An 18597-nucleotide genomic window follows, 5' to 3' on the forward strand; every position below is an offset into this window, starting at 1 on the left:
CTTAGCAGCTGGGGGTCGGTGCTGCACCCCTCCCTCTCTTCCCTGGTCTGCACCTCACATCGGGCTCAGCGAGCATAGGCTTGTTCTGCTTTCTCCAAGACAAAGCAGGAGCCCATTGCCGGCACCGTAGGGCTGAAAGGTGTATGTGTGCACGCATGCATGTTTGTGCACGTGTGTACGTGTTTGTGCGTGCATGCGTGTTTGTGTGTGGGTGCGTCCCATCACACACCTGGAGATGCCCCTGACAGTGGTGTGCTTGTCTTTGTGACAGAAGAGCCTGGCCAGCCTCCTGGCCCTTCCCACATGTCTCTGTGGATGATCATTTGGTGGGTGGTCTGGGCAGCAGCTCGAGGAGCCTGGTCCTGCTGTGGTGTCCCCTCACTGGTTGGTTGGATGGCCTTGGGTCATCACTCGCCTTCTGTAGTCCTCTGCCTTCCAGCCCTGAGAGAATAGGCTTCCCTGTTCATCCCCATCACGTTCAAATCCACCCCTCGCTTTAATAGATATGTTTATCCCATTGGTGAGCCCATCTGTGTTGTGCCACTGTCTCCGAGAAGACCCCAGCCTGCCTCACTATTGAGTGGATCTTTGTGTAGTTTGTAAACACATGAATTGTCCCCTTGCCACATATATTCCACTTTGTTGTTTTGGAAGAAAGTCTTTGACCCCTTCTTTCCCGGAACCAGAGATAGGTACCAGAGAGGACGGCCATAGGGCGACAGAGGAAGAGCCTTTATACACCTGCACGATCCAAGAGGGCTTGATGGGGGAGGAGGAGGGATGCAGGGCAGTTTATCCTTGTATGGTGATGCTAGTGGGGACCTTGAGGGAAGAGGGGAATCTTTTAACCCCCTTGATTTAACGTCTTTCCTTTAGGAGCATCAATGATCTGTGCCTTGTCCTGAGGAATGATGTCAGGACTGCAAAGCCTGATCCTGGAGATGGTTTTTATGAGAGTATGGCCCTCAGTCAGATGTCACAAGGCAGGAGGAGCGAAGACACAGGCTCTCGAGCAGGAGTCAGCCAACTGAGGCCTGTGGGCCAAATGTGGCCCACTGCCTGTTTTTTATGAATAAAGTTTTATTGGAACACAGCCATGCTTATTCATTTACATACTGTCTGTGGAGCTTTCATGCTGCATTGTCAGAGTTAAATGGTTGTACAGAGATTATTCTGTCCTAAAAGCCCAAAATATTTATTACTTGGCCTTTTATAGAAAATGTTTGTTGAGCCCTGCTGTAGGGCAGGAGTTCTCCAGCTTGAGCATGCATCAGAATCACCTGGAGGGCTTGGTAAACACAGGTTGCTAGCAGTCCCTACACAGCCTGACTCAGGAGGCCTGGGGCTGGGCCTAAGAAACTGTATCTCTAACAGGTTTCCAGGTGATGCTGGTGCTGCTGGTCTGGGAACCCCCACTTTGAGAAACACTGCTCCTGGATAGTGTTCTCAGCCTTGGCTGCACATTGAGATTGCCTGGGGGATTTTAAAAAGCCCTGAGGTCTGGGTTCCACCCCTAGAGATGCTGATGTAATTGGTCTAGGCATTAAAAAAATAACAATTTATTTAATTTTTGTTGTTGAGAATATACACAGTGGAACATACACCAGTTCAACAATTTCTACATGTGCAGTTCAGTGACATTGCTTACATTCTTCAAGTTGTGCAACCATTTTTACCCTCCTTTTCCAAGTTGTTCCTCCTCCATTAACATAACTCACTGCCCCCTGAATTTCCTACCTAAAGTTTTTTTTTAAATGAAAGTTTCCGAATCAAGTCAGTCTCTCATACAAAATCTTATACACACCTTGCTGTGTACTCCTAGCTGCTCTCCCCCTAATGAGACAGCACATTTCCTTTCTGTCCACCCTGTATTCCCATGTCCATTTGGCCAGCTCCTGTCCTCTCTGCCTTCTCATCTTCCCTCCAGACAGGAGCTGCCCACATAGCCTCATGTGTCTGCTTAATCCAAGAAGCTCACTCCTCACCAGTACCGTTTTCTGTTGTATAGTCCAGTCCAGTCCCTGTCTGAAGAGTTGGCTTTGGGAATGGTTCTAGTCTTGGCCTAATAGAAGGCCTAGGGACTGTGGCCTCTGGGGTCCTTCTAGTCTCAGCTGCCTAATCTTTTGAGTAGCTATTGTCAGTTTGATCTCATATAGATAGCTCTTAAAAGAACACAATGCTCAAAGCAGACATTCTTTACTAGTTAAGCTAAACTGTTGTTTGGTCAGGGGATTTTTTTGGTTTAAGGTTTAAAGATTATCCCAGGGCAGTAGTTTTGGGGATTCATCCAACCTCTAGGGCTTCAGAAAATCTGTTGAAATTCTCTTCTGCTTTTTCTCCCTTTTGATCAGGATTCTTCTATAGAATCTTTGATCAAAATGTTCAGTAATGTAGCTGGGCACCATCCAGCTCTTCTTTTCTCATGGCAAAGGAGGCAGTTGTTCATGGAGGCAGTTAGCCACACATTCCATATACTCCAATGCCTGACTCCCTTTTTCCTCTGTTGCTCCAGGTGAATAGAGACCAATTGTCTGTGGTTTGCAAGCTTTTAAGACCCTAGGCACTACACGATGAACTAGGAGGTAGAACAGAAGCACTAAAGATGATATTAGGCCACTTAATGGGGATGTGTCATGAAACCATGACCCTAAACCTCCAGACCAAGAAACTAAATCCCATGAGGTGTGTGTTTGTACGTAAGTAGCTTTAGTAGCTACTCTGTTGTTGTTGTTATAAATATATCTATTACACAACTTTTGCCAATTCAGCTTTTTGCAGATGACATCTTATTGACAGCAATTTCATTCATCGGCTTTGCTTTTTGTTTTAATTTTTGTTGTTGTTGTGAATATAGACCATACTCAAATCCACAGTTTCTACACGTATAACTCAGTGACATTGATTACATTCTTCACCCTCCTTTTTCAGATTGTTCCTCCCATTAGCATAAACTCACTGCTCCTAAGCTTCCTGTCTAAGTTTTTGAGTTACTATTGTCAGTTTGATCCCATATAGATAATTATTTTCCACCATCAGAATTAATTTATCACTGTCCTATTTGTGCATAATTGTTTTCATTTGATCCCATACAATTTTTTAAAAAATATAATTCATTTTTGTTGTTGTTGAGAATCTATACAACAGACCATAAAGGAATCCAACAATTTCTACATGTACAATTCAGTGATGTGGATTACATTCTTTGAGTTGTGCAACCATTCTCACTCTCCTTTCTGAGTTGTTTGTCCCCCATTAACATAAACTCACTGTCCCCTCAGTTTCCTGTCTAATCTTTCAAGTTGCTGTTGTCACTTTGATCCGATAAAGACAGATGAAAGAGCACAGTGCTCAAGGCAGACATTCTTTACTGGTTAAACTAAACTATTTTTGGGTTTTAAGATGACTTCAGGGGGTATTTTTGGTTTAAGATTTAAAGATTATCTCAGGACAATATTTTCAGGGGTTCATCCACCATCCATGGCTCCAGGAAGTCTGGAGTCCATGAGAATTTGAAAACCTGTTCTGCATTTTTCCCTTTTGACCAGGATTCTTCTATAGAATCTTTGATCAAAATGTTCCGTAACGGGAGCCGACCAACATCCAGTTCTGGTCTCATGACAAGGTAGATAATTCTTTAAAAGAGCACAGTGCTCAAGGAGACAGTCTTTACTAAACCAAACTAAACTGAAACCAAAAAACCAAACCCATTGCTGTTGAGTCGATTCCTTCTCATGGCGACCATACCTATAGGACAGAGTACTATACCACAGTGTTTTTAAGGAGCGCCTGGTGGATTGAAACTGCCAGCCTTTTGGTTAGCAGCCAAACTCTTAACCACTATGCCACCAGGGTTTCCAAGCTAAACTAGTGTTTGATTTAAAGAAGACTTCAGGGAACATTTTTGATTTAAATTTGAAGGTTAAAGATTATCTCAAGGCACTAGGTTGGGGGGTTCATGCAGCCTCAGTGGCTCCAGAAAATCTAGATTCCATGAGAATTTGAAATTCTGTTCTGCATTTTCCCCTTACGGGCATTGGTATTTTAATGTGTACCCAAGATTGAGAATCACTGTTCCAAAGAGGACAAACTTCACCCCTTGTGGGGACTGCTGGGGTCCCACCACAGGTTTGTGGACGGACCTGCTTTGTGTTGCAGGCCTGTTGCATGGTTTCTTGGAAGCTTCTAGTGAACAAGACTATACCTTCTCAGCTTTCTAGGTGTATGGGGGAGCTCAGACAACCAAGGCTATCTTCATTTGGGGGTTCTGATTCTGATGGTGTGGGTGAGGCCCAGACATCTGGGTTTATCAAGCACCTGGGTGATTTTGTTGGATAGGAGACCAATATTTGGGAACTGCTGGGCCAGAGTAACGCCAGAAAGCTTTGTGGAGGGGGCAGGGCATGCTTCCCCAGTTGAGAGACACCGATTGTCAGTACAAATCTAGGGCCTGTGTTCACGGGGCTGTTTTCCTCTCTGGGCCAGGCCCTACCACAGGCTGAATCCTGACTATGAGAGGCTGAAGATCCAGTGTGTTCGGGCCATGTCAGACCTGCAGAGCCTCCAGAACCAGCACACCAACGCCCTGAAGAGGTGCGAGGAGGTGGCCAAGGAGACTGATTTCTACCAGTGAGTGGGGTCTGCTTGGCAAGGGCTCCCAGCGTCCATGCAACAGCTGCCCTCTGCCCTTCTGTGTCTCGACTTGGAGCCAGGAGTCCTGGATCTGGGCCTGTCTCTGTCACTTAAGAAGCATTCAGCCCTTAGCAAATGGCTTTCTGCTTTTGGGCCTCAGTTTTCCGAAGTGTAAAATAAGACTATTAATCCTTCACCCCATCTTACTGCCTGCTTCAGAAGCATGGTAGACGTGAAATTGATGTAAAACACTTGGCAGCGGGCCAGGCAGCTGACTGGCTTCTCAGTCACTGTTCAGGGACTTTGCTGCAACACGTGGCCTCATGGCAGGCAGGTGGGGCAAGTTCCCCTCTGGTCTTCTGGTGCCCCTCAGAGGGTGTACCTGCTGATATTTGCCCAGGCCTCAGAACTGGGAGGTGCCAGGTTTATAGAGGTAGAGGCTGATCTCCTTTTCTTGATCTCATACATGTGCCTTTTTTGGTGTCAAATTTTAAAAAATTGGTTTGGGTCCTTCTGGAATTTGGCCGATCCCAGGCTTTGGCCTGCCTCTGAGTGCCGAGGACCTGGCTGTGGTGGCTCCCGTCTCGTGTGTGGGGAGTATTGGCACCTTGAGGGGCTGGTGATGCCTTTGCGGGGGAATGGAGGCTGGCTGAGGCTCATCTGTGTGTGTGTGGCGGGGGGTTTCAGCACACTCCACAGCCGGCTTCTGAGCGACCAGACCCAGCTGAAGGATGATGTGGACATGCTAAGGCGGGAGAACGGGCAGCTACTGCGGGAGCGGAACTTGCTACAGCAGTCATGGGAGGACATGAAGCGGCTCCACGAGGAGGACCAGAAGGAGATTGGTGACCTCCGGGCCCAGCAGCAGCAGGTAGAGCTGGGCTGGGTGGCTGGGGGTAGATCAAGACTGGCCATCCATTCACTCATCCACATACCCACTTGCCTGCCCATCTGTCCACACGTCCACCCATCCATCTGCATGCCCTCTGTCCATCCATCCATCCATCCACCCACTCACCCACCCATCCATGCACCCACCTTCCTACTCACTCACCCGTCTATTGATCCATCCATCACCCATGCCATCCATCACATGCCCATCCACCCATCCACCCACCCATCCATCCATCCATCACCCATGCCGTCCATCATCTGCCCATCCATTCATTCATATATCCATTCACACAGCCACTTGCCCATCCATCCATCCATTCATCCAACCATTTGTTCATCCATGTGATCATTTAGCCAGTCTTCTTGGGGTGTCTGCTGTGTGTGAGGCACTGGGATATCGGTGAGCAAACCCTCAGCCCTTGCTCTCCTGAAGCCTGCGGTCCAGTGGGGGAGACAAATACTAAATAAGTAATCACACATTGCACTCTATAGTTATGATTATTCCAGGTCTATCAAGGAGATGGCACAAGGTACTGGCAGTGTGTAACAGGGGTTTGACTTAGCCTGGAGGTCTGTAGCTTATTTCCTTTGTATGGACCAGGCAAGATTATGGATGGAAAGAAGCTTGGAAATATTAAAGCCTTGTGCAGATATGAGCTAGAACAATTATCATTGCTATTTTTCTGGGTGAGAGTGTGGCCCTCTTGCTGCTTTCTCCATTCCAAGTTAGTGTCTTCACTTTGTTCAGCTCTTGGTTCACTTTGACTAAAGGCATGAGTAGCAGGCTAGTCAGAACATGGGCCTGCCATGAATGATGTTGGGCAAGGGGATAAGCATTCTGCAAAACAGACTTGCCAGAATCTCAGCCATTCATTCAGTGATTTATTGAGCCCCCCCCCCCCCTTTTTTTTTGTGCTGGGTGCTGAATATACAGTCGTGAAGGAAACACAAGCTGTTTACCTCTTGTAATTTATAGTCTGGAGCTGTCTGGGCTGCCCAAGGGTGTGGAAAGGGCTGAGGATATGTTCTGTGTCTATAGATGCTTCAGATGTTTGGGGTTGGAAGGCAATCCCAGTGTCCTTGGAGCACTGCAACATAGGTGGTGATTAAACAGAGAGTCCCATTCCCATTGAAATAATTTATGGTCCCTCCTGAGTTAAAACAGGACTGTTGGGTCTTGCTGGTAACAGTGCTGGTATGTAACAATCAGAATTTATCTGATAATGTAGCACAACATATTTATTGTTTTCATTTAAACAGGTTTTAATTTTTAATTTTGGAACTATTACAAATTTACAGAAAAGTGACAGAAACAGTACAAAGACTTTTTACCTCACCCCGCCCCATATCATTCAAGAGTAAGTTGCCTTTTGTTTGGAGGGCATTGAGTTTATGTTAAAGGTGGTGGTATATTTTAGACAAGGATAGCTGTAATGGTGGCACAACGGGAAAAATGTAATCAATGCCGTTAAATTGCAGGTGTGGAAGTTGTTGTGTTGGTGAAAGTCTTGGTGTATATGTTTTCACCACACACAAAACAAAACGGTAAGTTGCCAACCTGTTGCCCCATCACCCCCAAATACTCTAATGTGTATTTCCTAAAACAGGGATATTCTCCTGTCTAACAGCAATACAACTATCGGTGTCAGGAAATTCACATTGATACATTACTACCATCTCATCATCAGACCCCATTTGAGTTTTGCCAGTTGTCTGAATAATATCTTTTATAGCAAAAAGATGCAATTTAGAATAAGCGAGTGTATTTTGTTGTCATGTCTCTTTGTTGTTGTTAAGTGCCGTCGAGTCAGTCCCGACTCAAAGTGACTCTGTGTACAACAGAAGGAAACACTGGCTAGTCCCGTGCCATCCTCACAATCGTTAATATGTTTGAGCCTATTGTTGGAGCCACGGTGGCAGTCCATCTCAGTGAGGGTCTTTCTCTTTTTCACTGACCCTCTATTTTACCAAACATGATGTCCTCCTCCAGGGACTGGTCCCTCCTGATAAAATGTCCAAAGTATATAAGACGAAGTCTCTCCATCCTCGCTCCTAAAGAGCATTCTGGCTATACTTCCTCCAGGATAGATTTGTTTGGTCTTCTGGCAGTCCATGGTGAACAGATCCTCAGGCTTTTCTTGACCTTCCTGATCTTAAAGGCTTGATGCCAGTTGTTTTGTAGGATGTCCTTGAACTTGGATTTATCTGATCCTTATGGTTAGAGTCAATGTATGCATCTTTGGCAGGAATATCACAGAAACGATGGTGCCTTATTCTCACTACCCCCTATCAACTGGGACGTGGTTCCATTTGACCCATTATTGGTCATGTTCGCTTTGATCATTTACTTAACTGAGGTGGTGTCTTCAGGCCTCTCACCTTTTTTCCTTCGTAATTTGTAAGCATTTTATAGGGAGGTCTTTTGAAATTATAAATATCCCATTCCTCATCAACCTTGCATGCCATCCATCCACCCACCCATCTTTATGGACTTGTGATCGGTTTTATTCAATGGGTTATAATCCATGATGACTTGTGGGAGTCTCTTTAAGTTTGCGTCTGTGTCTTCTTGATGTTTTCCCTCGTTTTTGAGCGTTTTCTTGTTCTCTGGCACAGCAAGGTATTCCAGGCCCATTTTATACTCTACCTGCCCTTGCCCTGGAAATCAGCAGTTTCTCTAAGGAGTTCTCATTTCTTTTAGCGGAGGATGATATTTAGAAGCCATATCTGGATATGGGCGTGCTCCTGCTGTTGGGGTATCGCTGCTCTAGGCCCTTTCAGCGGACAGAAGTAGGGAACGTCTGTATGTACATACATGTTTTTGTTGTTAGTTGCCATGGAATCTACTCTGACTCATGGTAACCCCGTGCACAACAGAACAAAACGTGTCTGGTCCTGCGCTGTCTTCACTATTGTTGGTATGCTGGCCATTCTTGTGGTCACTGTGTGTTTTGAGTGCCTTCTAGCCTACGGGGCTTATCTTCCAGCACCAAACCAAACCTGTTGCCATTGTGTCAATTCCAACTCATAGTGCCCCTATGGGACAGAGTAGAATTGCCCCATGAGGTTTCCAAGGAGCGCCTGGTGAATTCAACTGCTGACCTTTTGGTTAGCGGCCAAGCTCTTAAACACTATACCACCAGGGCTCCTCCAGGAGTACAATATCAAACAGTATTCTGTTTTGATCCATAGGATTTTCACTGGCTGATTTTCTTCCTAGTCTGTCTTAATGTGGAAGCTCAGCTGAAACCGGTTCACCATGGGTGACCCTGCTGGTGGCGTAGCTTCTAGCAACACGTCACCACAGCACGACAGAGTGGCAGATGGTGGTGGGTATACATACATACAAACATACATACCACACATATTTACATCTGTGCATCTATGTCTAGGTAAAACTCTTTGAGTTTATTCCGACTCGTAGTGATCCTATAGGACAGAGTAGAACTGCCCCATCGTGTTTCCAAGGAGTGGCCTGGTGGATTTGAACTGCTAATCTTTTTGGTTAGCAGCTGTAGGTCTTAACCACTGCGTCACCAGTGCTCCAAATCTGCATATATGTACCAAAATCCATGAGTTCACACTGACATCTCCAATTCCGGTTGAATAGGGTTCATTCTAGCTGTCCCCCTTTCCGTTTTTGTAACTCCCTTCTCTGATAGTGAGAATCCTGGGTCCTGTTGTCATTAGCGCACTTGCCTCCTTGATCAGTTCCCTGTATACCCATCTCCATCTGCCGTGCACTGCCCTTCCCCACACGTGGCTTACCTCTTACCAGTTGATGGACGTTTGGGTTGTTCCCACTTTTTGGCTATCACAAATCATGCTGCCATGATTGTTTGTGCATAAGCTTTTGTGTGGACATACGTTTTCATTTCTCTTGTATATAATATATACCCAGGAGTGGAATTCTTGGATCATATATTAACAGTGTTTACCTTTTTGAGGAACCCCATGCCAGCCCTTCTCATCCTTCAGGGCCCTCACACACTGCGGAGGCCCCCTCATCCCTTGCACACCCTGGTGCCCCCTGGGCCACTTCCCCTGTGCTCTGCTGTACCTAATGGCGTTAATGGTTAAACTTCAGAAAGGGGAAGGGAGGGACTTTCTTTTAGTTTTTATACTATTGTTATTTTCTGATTGCAAAATTAATATATATTTTGTAACAAATAATAAAAGAATCAAACAGTATAGAAATTTAAGAAATAGAAAGTAGAATTCTTCTTGTAGCCTCTCTCACAGAAATAACTATTAGAGAACTACCAGTGAAAGGTCTGAGGCTTCTGTCTGTACATACAGAACCCCTTTTGCCTTACTTATTTTACAAAAATGGAATCATACATTTTGTTACTCAGAAAGTTATTTTGTTTTTTTGATTAATATGTAATGTATCTGTTTCTGCCTAGTACATGGTCTTCCTCATTGTTTTTCACTGCTGCAGAGCACAGTGTTCCTTAGCAGTTGCTGTTGGTTGCCCTCAGATTGGCTTTGACTTATGGCGTCTGTCTTGGTTATCTAGTGCTGCTATAACAGAAACGCCACAAGTGGATGGCTTTAATAGAGAAAAGTTTATTCTCTCACAGTCCGGTAGGCTACAAGTCCAAATTCAGGGTGTCAGCTCCAGGGGGAAGGCTTTCTCTCTGTCAGTTCTGGAGGAGGGTCCTAGTCCTCAGTCGTCCCCTGGTTGAGGAACTTCTCAGGCACAGGGACCCTGGGTCCAAAGGATGCGCTCTGCTCCTCGTGCTGCTTTCTTGATAGTGTGAGGCCCCCAACTCTCTGGTTGCTTCCCTTTCCTGTTATCTCTTGAGAAATAAAAGGTGGTGCAGGCCACACCCCAGGGAAACTGCCTTTACCTTGGATCATGGAGGTGATCTGAGTAAGGGTGGCGTTACAATCCCACCCTAATCCTCTCAACATAAAATTACAATCACAAAATGGAGGACAACCACACAATAGTGGGAATCATGGCCCGACCAAATTGATACACATATTTTTTGGGGGACATAATCAATCCATGACAGCGACCTTACGTATAACAGAACGTTGCTCGATCCTGCACCGTCTCTGTCATCCTTGATGTATTTGACCCCATTGTTGAGGCTATTGTGTTAGTCCATCTCATTGAGGATTTTCCTTATTTTCACTGACCCTCTAGCAAACGTGATATCCTTTTCCAGCAATTGGTCTTTCCTGTTGACAAGTTCAAAGTAAGTGAGTCAAAGTCTCCTTGCTTCTAAGGAGCATTCTGGCTGTATTTCTTCTAAGTCTGATTTGTTTGTCCTTCTGGCAGTCCATGGTAGTACCATAGTTGATTTAGCCAGTCTCCTATTGGCTGACCTCTGGGTTGTTTTCAGTATTTTCCCATTATAAACTACATTCTGGTGAAAGATTTGCTTCTGTTGTCTATTTTCATTTTCTGGTATATACTGAGCTTTGATCTGCTTCTGAAAGGCCACATCCTTAAAAACCCAATGGAGTAGTCCTGCTCTGCACACATGGGGTCACCACGTGTTGCAGTCACCTCAGTGGCAATGGTTTTACTTGCAAACCCGGTGCAGGCTCAGCAAGGGACCCAGAGATGAATATCCTTTGAGATATCTTAAGTCTTTTTTATGGGCACACTATTTGGGGGACTTGGTTGGTTGGGATCAGACTTGGAGGAAGCTAGGCAGGGCTGGCATTTATCTGTAGGCCTTAACTGACTCTTGGTAATGGAAGAGGCTCCTGGAGGGGGAGGCTAGTGTGGGCGAGGCCAGCAGGAGTGCCTTTGGGGGCAGAGGCCCCGTGTGCAGCGGGGAATGCCCTAGACCCTGCAAGGTCGTCATGTCAGACTCAGAGCTGGTACTGCCTGATCTCCGAGAAGCTGCTTCAACACTCTGGGCCTTCCTTCCCCATCCCTCTGACAGCATTGTTGAAGGACAAAGTGAGATACCCGGCAGACAGGCTGTACTAATAGGTGGGAAGTACCACCCTGCATCCATCACATGCCCTGCAGAGGACCCTTCCTCCTGTGGGCTCACCGAGCTCCCTATTGCAGCCACTTAGGCCTGTGGGTTCTCAACTTTTCAGAGGCAGAATATTTTGACTGCAAAAGAAACCCTTTGCAGAGTCCAGTGTGTGAAGCAGGTAAGGATGGAGCCGCCGGGGCCAACCAGGGCCAGCCCTGCCCCTGCTGCTTAGGGACTCAGTTTGAAACCACGTGTTGATGGAGGCAGCTAGAGAGGCAGTAGCTGAACCCTGCTGAAGATTTGGCCACTCCTCAGCACTGGGGCTTGAGTGGGCACAGCCATCTGAGGGTGGGCGGTGCCACTCTGTCTCCTCCCTTGGCCCACCTTTGTGTTGGTGGCCATCTGCCTGCTGACATTTTTTCACACTGGTCTAATTGACTCACATCACCTTTTGCTTTGGGCTTCAGTCTGGATTTGATTCCTCTTTGAAAGATTCATAATTTCAAATGCGCTAGCAGTTCCAGTTACTGGAATCCAAGGGACCTCCCACAGTAGTGCTACAAATCAGCAGAGGAGGGCTCTCCCAGCGTAGCAGAACTTACCTCATGACTGTTGTGGAGGTGAAATGAGATGTTGCAGATAACGCGTCTGGGATGTATGAAGCACTCAGTCTGTGTTTGTTATTATTATTATTCTAGTCCTATCAAATCTGGACTAAAATCTGCCCTCATGCAGGAGGTGGAGAAATTGGAACCCTCAGATATTGCTGATGGGAGTGTAAAATGGCATAGCTACTTTGGAACACAGTTTGGCAGGTCCTCAAAAAGTTTAACAGAGAATTACTCTATGACCCAGCAATTCTCCTAGAGAGAGATGAAAACATGTTCACACAAAAAGTGGTTCACAGATGTTCAGGGCAGCATTATTTATAATAGCCAAAAAGTAGAAAGATCCCAAGTGTTCATGAACAGATGAATGGATATATAATGTGTGGTATATCCATACAATATTACTCAGCCATAAAAAGGAATGGAGTCCTGGTACATGCTACGATGTGGGGGAACCTTGAAAACAATATGCTAAGTGAAAGAAACCAGACACAAAGGGCCACATATTAGATGATTTCATTTATATGAAATACCCAGAATAGGCAAGTCCATAGAGACAGAGAGCACTCAAGTGGTGGTTGCGAGGAGCTGAGGTAACTGCTTGATGGGTACAGTTTCCTTTTGGGGTGATGAAAACGCTCTGGAGTTAGATAGTGGTGGTGTGAATGTACTAAAAACCACTGACTTGAACACTTTAAAAGGGTAAATTGTATGGTGATTTATATCTCAACAACAACAACAAAATTCTAGTTATCTCCTCCTAAAAACAGATCTGCCCTCATGAGGCATAAAGTTTCCTTAGGATTTAGAAGGCTGTTACAAGCAGTCAGACTGAGATAATCAGCTCCCATCCCCCTTCTCTTGCTCATTCCCTTCTGTTGACCCCACAAATGAAGTGGGAAGGTTCTCCCCCCTGCCTCGATTCCTTGCATCTCCTTCCTTTTTCTGGGGCTAACCCTTAGAGGGGAGGGCCACTGAGGTTCCCATGTCTGTTCAGCTGGACTGGAGCCTCTTAGGGAGTGCCACCTTGAGACCTCACAGAGAGGAGGCCCCTGCTGCCACAGGGGAGGGGTCCCTGAGCTGCCCAGGGTTGCCTGCTCTCTCAGGCCTCTGTCTTCTCCTCACCTTTACCAGGTCAGGGCCTAGGTGCCCTGACTTTGGGAAGTTCAGGCAGTAGTAGGTTAGCAGCAGCAGAAGCAGTGGGCAGGGTAGGAGTGGGGATGGGGACGGGGTGGGGGGGTGTATAGTGACCAGGTTTGCTTCCCACCAGGCCTGAGGGCAAAGGTCTAACTCCCAAGACAAGGCTGGTTTTGTTGCCTGGTTCCTCCCATGCCTTGTTAATGTGAAGAGGCCCTTGCTGGGTAAATGGTGCTGTTTGGCTTGGGTGTTTACTTGAGGGATTTGTGGGGCCCTCCTGTTCCCTGTATGATTTATCCCAGAGGAAATGAGCAGCCCTGAGGGGCAGGGGCACCGTGGACCCGAGGCTCGGTCCCCTCCCACTTCAGAGTGCTTTGCCCTCTGGGGTGGGGGGAGGTTGGGGAGGGGTCACAGCCTGTCAGTTCCATCTCAGATTCCTCTGGGCCCTACCTCCTGGAATGCCCAAGAGATCATGGGCAGAGACTGCCAGGTATGCTTGGGGCAGCACAGTAGAGGATGTTTGCCTGTCTTGTCTTTACTAAGATAACACATGTTCTTTGGTGGAAAAGGAAAAAAAAAAAAAAAATCAAATAATAATGAAGTCCTAATCCCCACCTCAGCCCCAGACTTACTCCCTAGGGGTGACCAAGTTCTGTGTTAACCACTTGGGATAGCACCTTGTAGGTGGGTTTTCCTTGCCATGTTTAATACACATGTAAACTTCTATTTTTATTTTCTGGACCTGGTCTTTGTTACCCAGGGGTCTCCTGACGTTTCCTGTGGATTCAGGAGATCCAACGAAGTGTTCCATAGTCTGGTTGTCAATAATATTCTCACTCCCTTCTGTGTGTGTCGAGGGTCTTGGCTGTGGACCTTTTTCGTGTTACAGTTTCTCAGTGCGTGCTTACTTATGTCCTTATGCTCTTTTGTACATAAGCTTGTTCGCTTTTTGAGGTAAAATTGCTGGGGCCACCACCATGCGCATCTCTTTTTTACAGGTTCTGCCCATTTATTTGAGAAATTTATGCTCCAGAAGCTTCACTCTCCTTTTTTGCCCTACCCCTGTAATTCATGAAGGTCGACTTTCTTTTCCCGGGTAGCCCAGGTTAATGCCCTTTCAGGGATCTGAAGGAAGGAAGGAAAGAACAGAGGGAGGGAAGGAAGAATGGAGGAAGGAAGGAAGCTAGGGGGTTTCTCCTCTGAAGGGCCTCCCTCACCGGGGAAACCCACAGAGAACAGCGTTTCTGGCCGATCCCGGGCGCAGACGCGGTTCCCGGGCGCAGACGCGGTTCCCGGGCGCAGACGCGGTTCCCGGGCGCAGACGCGGTTTCCGGGCGCAGACGCGGTTCCCGGGCGCAGAGCCGATCCCGGGCACGGACCCAGGCAGTCCTCGGCGGCCGCCGTGGAGGAGGCAGCAGTGCAGTGTGGCCGGAACCAGGCCCTGGGCTTGCCTCCTGCGTGGCCCCTTCCAGCCCCTCCTCGCCATCGGCTTCGAAGACTGCTGCCTGCTGGCGGTGGCGACGTTTACTTTTCTCTTTTAGAATTCTGGACCCAACTTAAACGTTTGCCCTGATTTAGACTCACATTTGCCTCAGGTTGGAATGCTAAATGAGCGTGTGTACGTGTCCGTCCGTCTGTCCATCCGTGTCCGTGCGTACTGTGTACGTGCACATGCGTACGTGTCTACGTATGTGTACGTCACTGTACGCACCTGTGTACGTGCCCATTCGTATGTGTGTACGTGTCTTTACCTATGTGGGTGTGTGTCATTACCTATGCGAGTACGTGTCCTTACCTCCTTGGGTACGTATCCTTACCTGTGTGACTACGTGTCCTTACCTGTGTGGGTATATATTTATGCACCTGCCTGCTCGGAACACAGTCACCTAGACCCTGGTGGCGAAGTGGTTGAGAGCTCGGCTGCAAACCGAAAGATCGGCAGTTGGAATCCACCAGCCGTTCCTTGGAAACCGTATGGGGCAGTTCTCTTCTGTCCTGTAGGGTCCCTAGCAGTCGGGATTGACTCGACGGCACACCACAAGAAGGTAGGATGGTTTTTCACGTTCTCTGGCGTTAGCTAAGGTCCTGATTTCCCCACATTTCCGCAGAGACTATCAATGACATAGCACAGACCTGATCTAAGCTCAGTGCGTAGAGAAAAGTTGCAAGTGTTTAGGGGCATTTGAGCACCAATTTGAGTATCTGGATGCTGTCCTGTGGAAAAGAATTATTCTATATGATTCCAGGGCTAGGATGAGAAAGAGAGGTTAGAAGTTACCCGGAAGCGGGTTTCAGCTCAGAGTCGGCAAGACCTCCTTGTAGGGTTTTCTGCTGTGGGGTGAGTGGTGTGTGGAGTAACTGTGGCAGGAACAGTGCAGGGCAGTGGAAGATCTTCCCCAGGCCCCCTCCCCACCTCCAAGAAACACTTATCAAAGCTGGATTGAGCATCAGAGAGGATGCCCGGGTCTGTTCTGGGGTTTCGCCTGGCCATCCCAGCAGCCTTGTTTGCTTGGCCCTGAATTGTCCCTGGGGTGTCACGTAGGGCTAGATCTAAGCTCCTCAAGGTTGGGGCATACTGGGTGCTATTTCCCGTGAAGAGATACCAAGCCCTGGCATAGACCCCAGATTCTGTTGTGGACTAGTGAAGGTGGGCTCTGCTGGGTAACAGGCCAGAGTGAGTTTTTTGCTGCCAGTTCAAGATGCCTTTAAAATGCTTTTTCTCTTAGCAGACTTGATGGTCTGACTGAGCCTGAAGAAACCCCAGAAGACTGTCTGTTAGTCCAGTACTAGAAAAACCATTCCCAGGGCCAACTCTTCAGACAAAGAATAGACTGGACTATAAGACAAAATGATACTGCTTCATAGGCCGAGTAGATACATGAGACTAGATGGGCAACTCCTGTCCGGAGGCGAGAGGAGAAGGCAGAAGGGGACAGGGGTGGTTGAATGGACACAGGAAATCCGGGGTGGAAAGGAGGAGTGAGCTGTCATATTAGAGGGATGGCAGCTAGTGCCATGTAACAATATATATAAAAATTTTTGTTTGAGAAACAAACTTGAGCTGTAAACTTCCACCTAAAGCATAGTAAAAAAAGAGGAAAAAAGTAATATAAAGGAGAAAAAATAATATAAAGGAAAAATCTAAAGGAGAAAATAATCTAAAGGAGAAAAAATAATATAAAAGAAAAAAAAGATTTGTCTCTTAAGGAAGCTTGGAAGGGCAGGAGAACTAGAGGAGAGCATTTGGCTGGTCTACTCAGGGCTGCCACCTTGTGCCCGACTCGAGGAATGACAGCTGACCCTTCGCCCTGCGGCAAACCCAAAAACAAAAAACCCCAAACCAAACATGTTGCTTATGTAGTGGATTGGGACTCATAACGACCCTATAGGACAGAGTAGAATTGCCCCATAGGATTTCCAAGGCTGTAATCTTTACGGAAGCAGACCGTCACGTCCTTCTCCTGCAGAGTGGCCGGTAGGTTTGAACTGCTGACTTTTCGGTTAGCAGCCTAGTGCTTTCACCACTGTGCCACCAGGGCTTCCTTATGGCAAACCAGGCTCCACTTATTTGGAGCCAGTGGGATTCTCACCTGGCTTAGGTGATGTTTAGTGAGTAAAACATTGAAGTAATTATTATTTGAGTTTTTGAAATATTGTTCATGAATAAGGGCAATCCAGTGTAGATGTTAGACTTATTCCAGCCTTGGTTAGGAGCCATCGACTGACTCAGAAGTCAGGAGGGCTGTTTATCTTCCGCCATCGGCTCAGCGTGTGGTCACGGGTAGGCCCCTTCCTTCTCACCTTTCAGTGGGGTCAGTGCCTCAGGTGAAGCCTTGGTACCCCCCGTTTCTCACTGTGCTTGAACAAAGGCACATGTCTCAGTTTGTCACGGACTCATGGCCCAGTTCTTACTGGTCAGGTGATATAAGGAAAAGAAAAATGTTACATCTCCATTTCATACTATACCCAAAAATATATTCCAAATCAATTAAAGAGTTAAACGGAAGGGTAAAACCTGAATATTTTCAGAAAAAACAGTAAGTGTGTATTTTTATAATCTCAAGGTACGAAGGAATTTCTTAAAGAGCCAAACCACAAACCGTAAAGGAAATGATTTGAAAAGTGTGTATAACCAATAAACATATGAAAAATTGCTCAGTTTCCTAGTAATCAGGAATTTGGGTTTATTAAAAAAATGCATTGGTGATAGTTTAGTCAGTCTGACCATGTGAAAACTTGGTGAGGATGTGTTGGCAACAGTGACCCTCAGAACTCCTCTCCACAGCTGGGGGAGGGGGTGTAAATTGATATAACCTTTTTGATACTATCTAGTAAATGTGAAAAAGTGCATACCCCAAGACATAGCCAGTCCACTTCTAAGTCCACCCCACAGAAAAAGCTCACATTGGTCTATCATAGAGTGGAATGTTACTCCGCCATAAAGAGACATGAAGTCCTGGTACATGCTACAACATGGATGAACCTTCAAAACGTTATGCCGAGTGAAGTAAGTCACTAAAGGACAAATATTGTATGATCCCACTTATATGATTTATCTAGAAAAGGCAAATGTATAGAGACCAAAGATTATTAGTGGTTACCAGGGATGGGCCAGAAAAGGGGAAGGGGGAGTCATCGCTTAGAGGTCACCGCCACCTGGAGAATGTGCCATCTTGTCTTTCTTGCTGGCGGATGGAGCAGTCCTTATCGGCATTTTGTGCCTAGAGGGTGCAAGGGGGATGTGTCTAGATTCAGCCCATTTCTGCATTGCTGCAGCTCCCCCATGTGGACTCAGTTTCATGGACCCGATTGACTACCTCAAGTGAACGTACCAACAGCACAGTTGCTGATTCCAATCGTCTTCAGATCTAGGAAGGGGGTTCTTCTGATGGGCGTTGACATGTCCTGCTCTAATGTGCTGTCTGAATTCCCAGAGCGCTTTCTGTAGGTCCATGCCCCACCTGAGTGTCCCCTTAATAGTCCAGTTTTCCATCGCCCATTTGCCTGACCTTGTAGTCAAGCCATTGGTCGCTGCCCATGAATTGGTAAAAATCCAAACGTATGGGCTCTCGCCATTGCGCAGTTCTTCCATTACCTCTAGGAAGACAGCGTGCAGTTCAGCCCATTGAGCTGACTGTTCTTACCTTCTTCAATCAAGAGTCTTTCCATCTGCTGGTCTTACTGTACAGCAGCTTTCCACAACACATGTTGTCCCTGTACCCTGGAACTGCCAACCGTGAGCCAAGGAGCCTTCTGGTGGTCAGCAGAAAGTTGTTCACGGGGCACTGTCCATGTAGCAGTGGACTTTGACAGTCTCTTAGATGGTTCCAGGGTAGGACCTATAGGAAAAGAGGCTCCCTCTCGTGGGTACAATGGGTACC

The 18597-nt window shown here is 46.8% G+C and overlaps 1 protein-coding gene across 3 annotated transcripts in view; it reads left to right on the forward strand.

The window, feature by feature from the left end:
- DLG5 (discs large MAGUK scaffold protein 5) overlaps positions 1-18597 on the forward strand; it is a 182799-nt gene that overhangs the window by 94331 nt on the left and 69871 nt on the right. For 2 of the 3 annotated variants that reach the window (XM_049855762.1, XM_049855763.1), the window contains exons 4-5: positions 4483-4626; positions 5317-5500. In XM_049855762.1, the coding sequence (XP_049711719.1) occupies positions 4483-4626; positions 5317-5500 (328 nt within the window). The remainder of the gene's footprint in view (positions 1-4482; positions 4627-5316; positions 5501-18597) is intronic. The other variant, XM_049855764.1, reaches the window with a different exon arrangement.

The sequence above is a fragment of the Elephas maximus genome, chromosome 16 (assembly GCF_024166365.1).
Source record: "Elephas maximus indicus isolate mEleMax1 chromosome 16, mEleMax1 primary haplotype, whole genome shotgun sequence".
NCBI lineage: Eukaryota > Metazoa > Chordata > Mammalia > Proboscidea > Elephantidae > Elephas > Elephas maximus.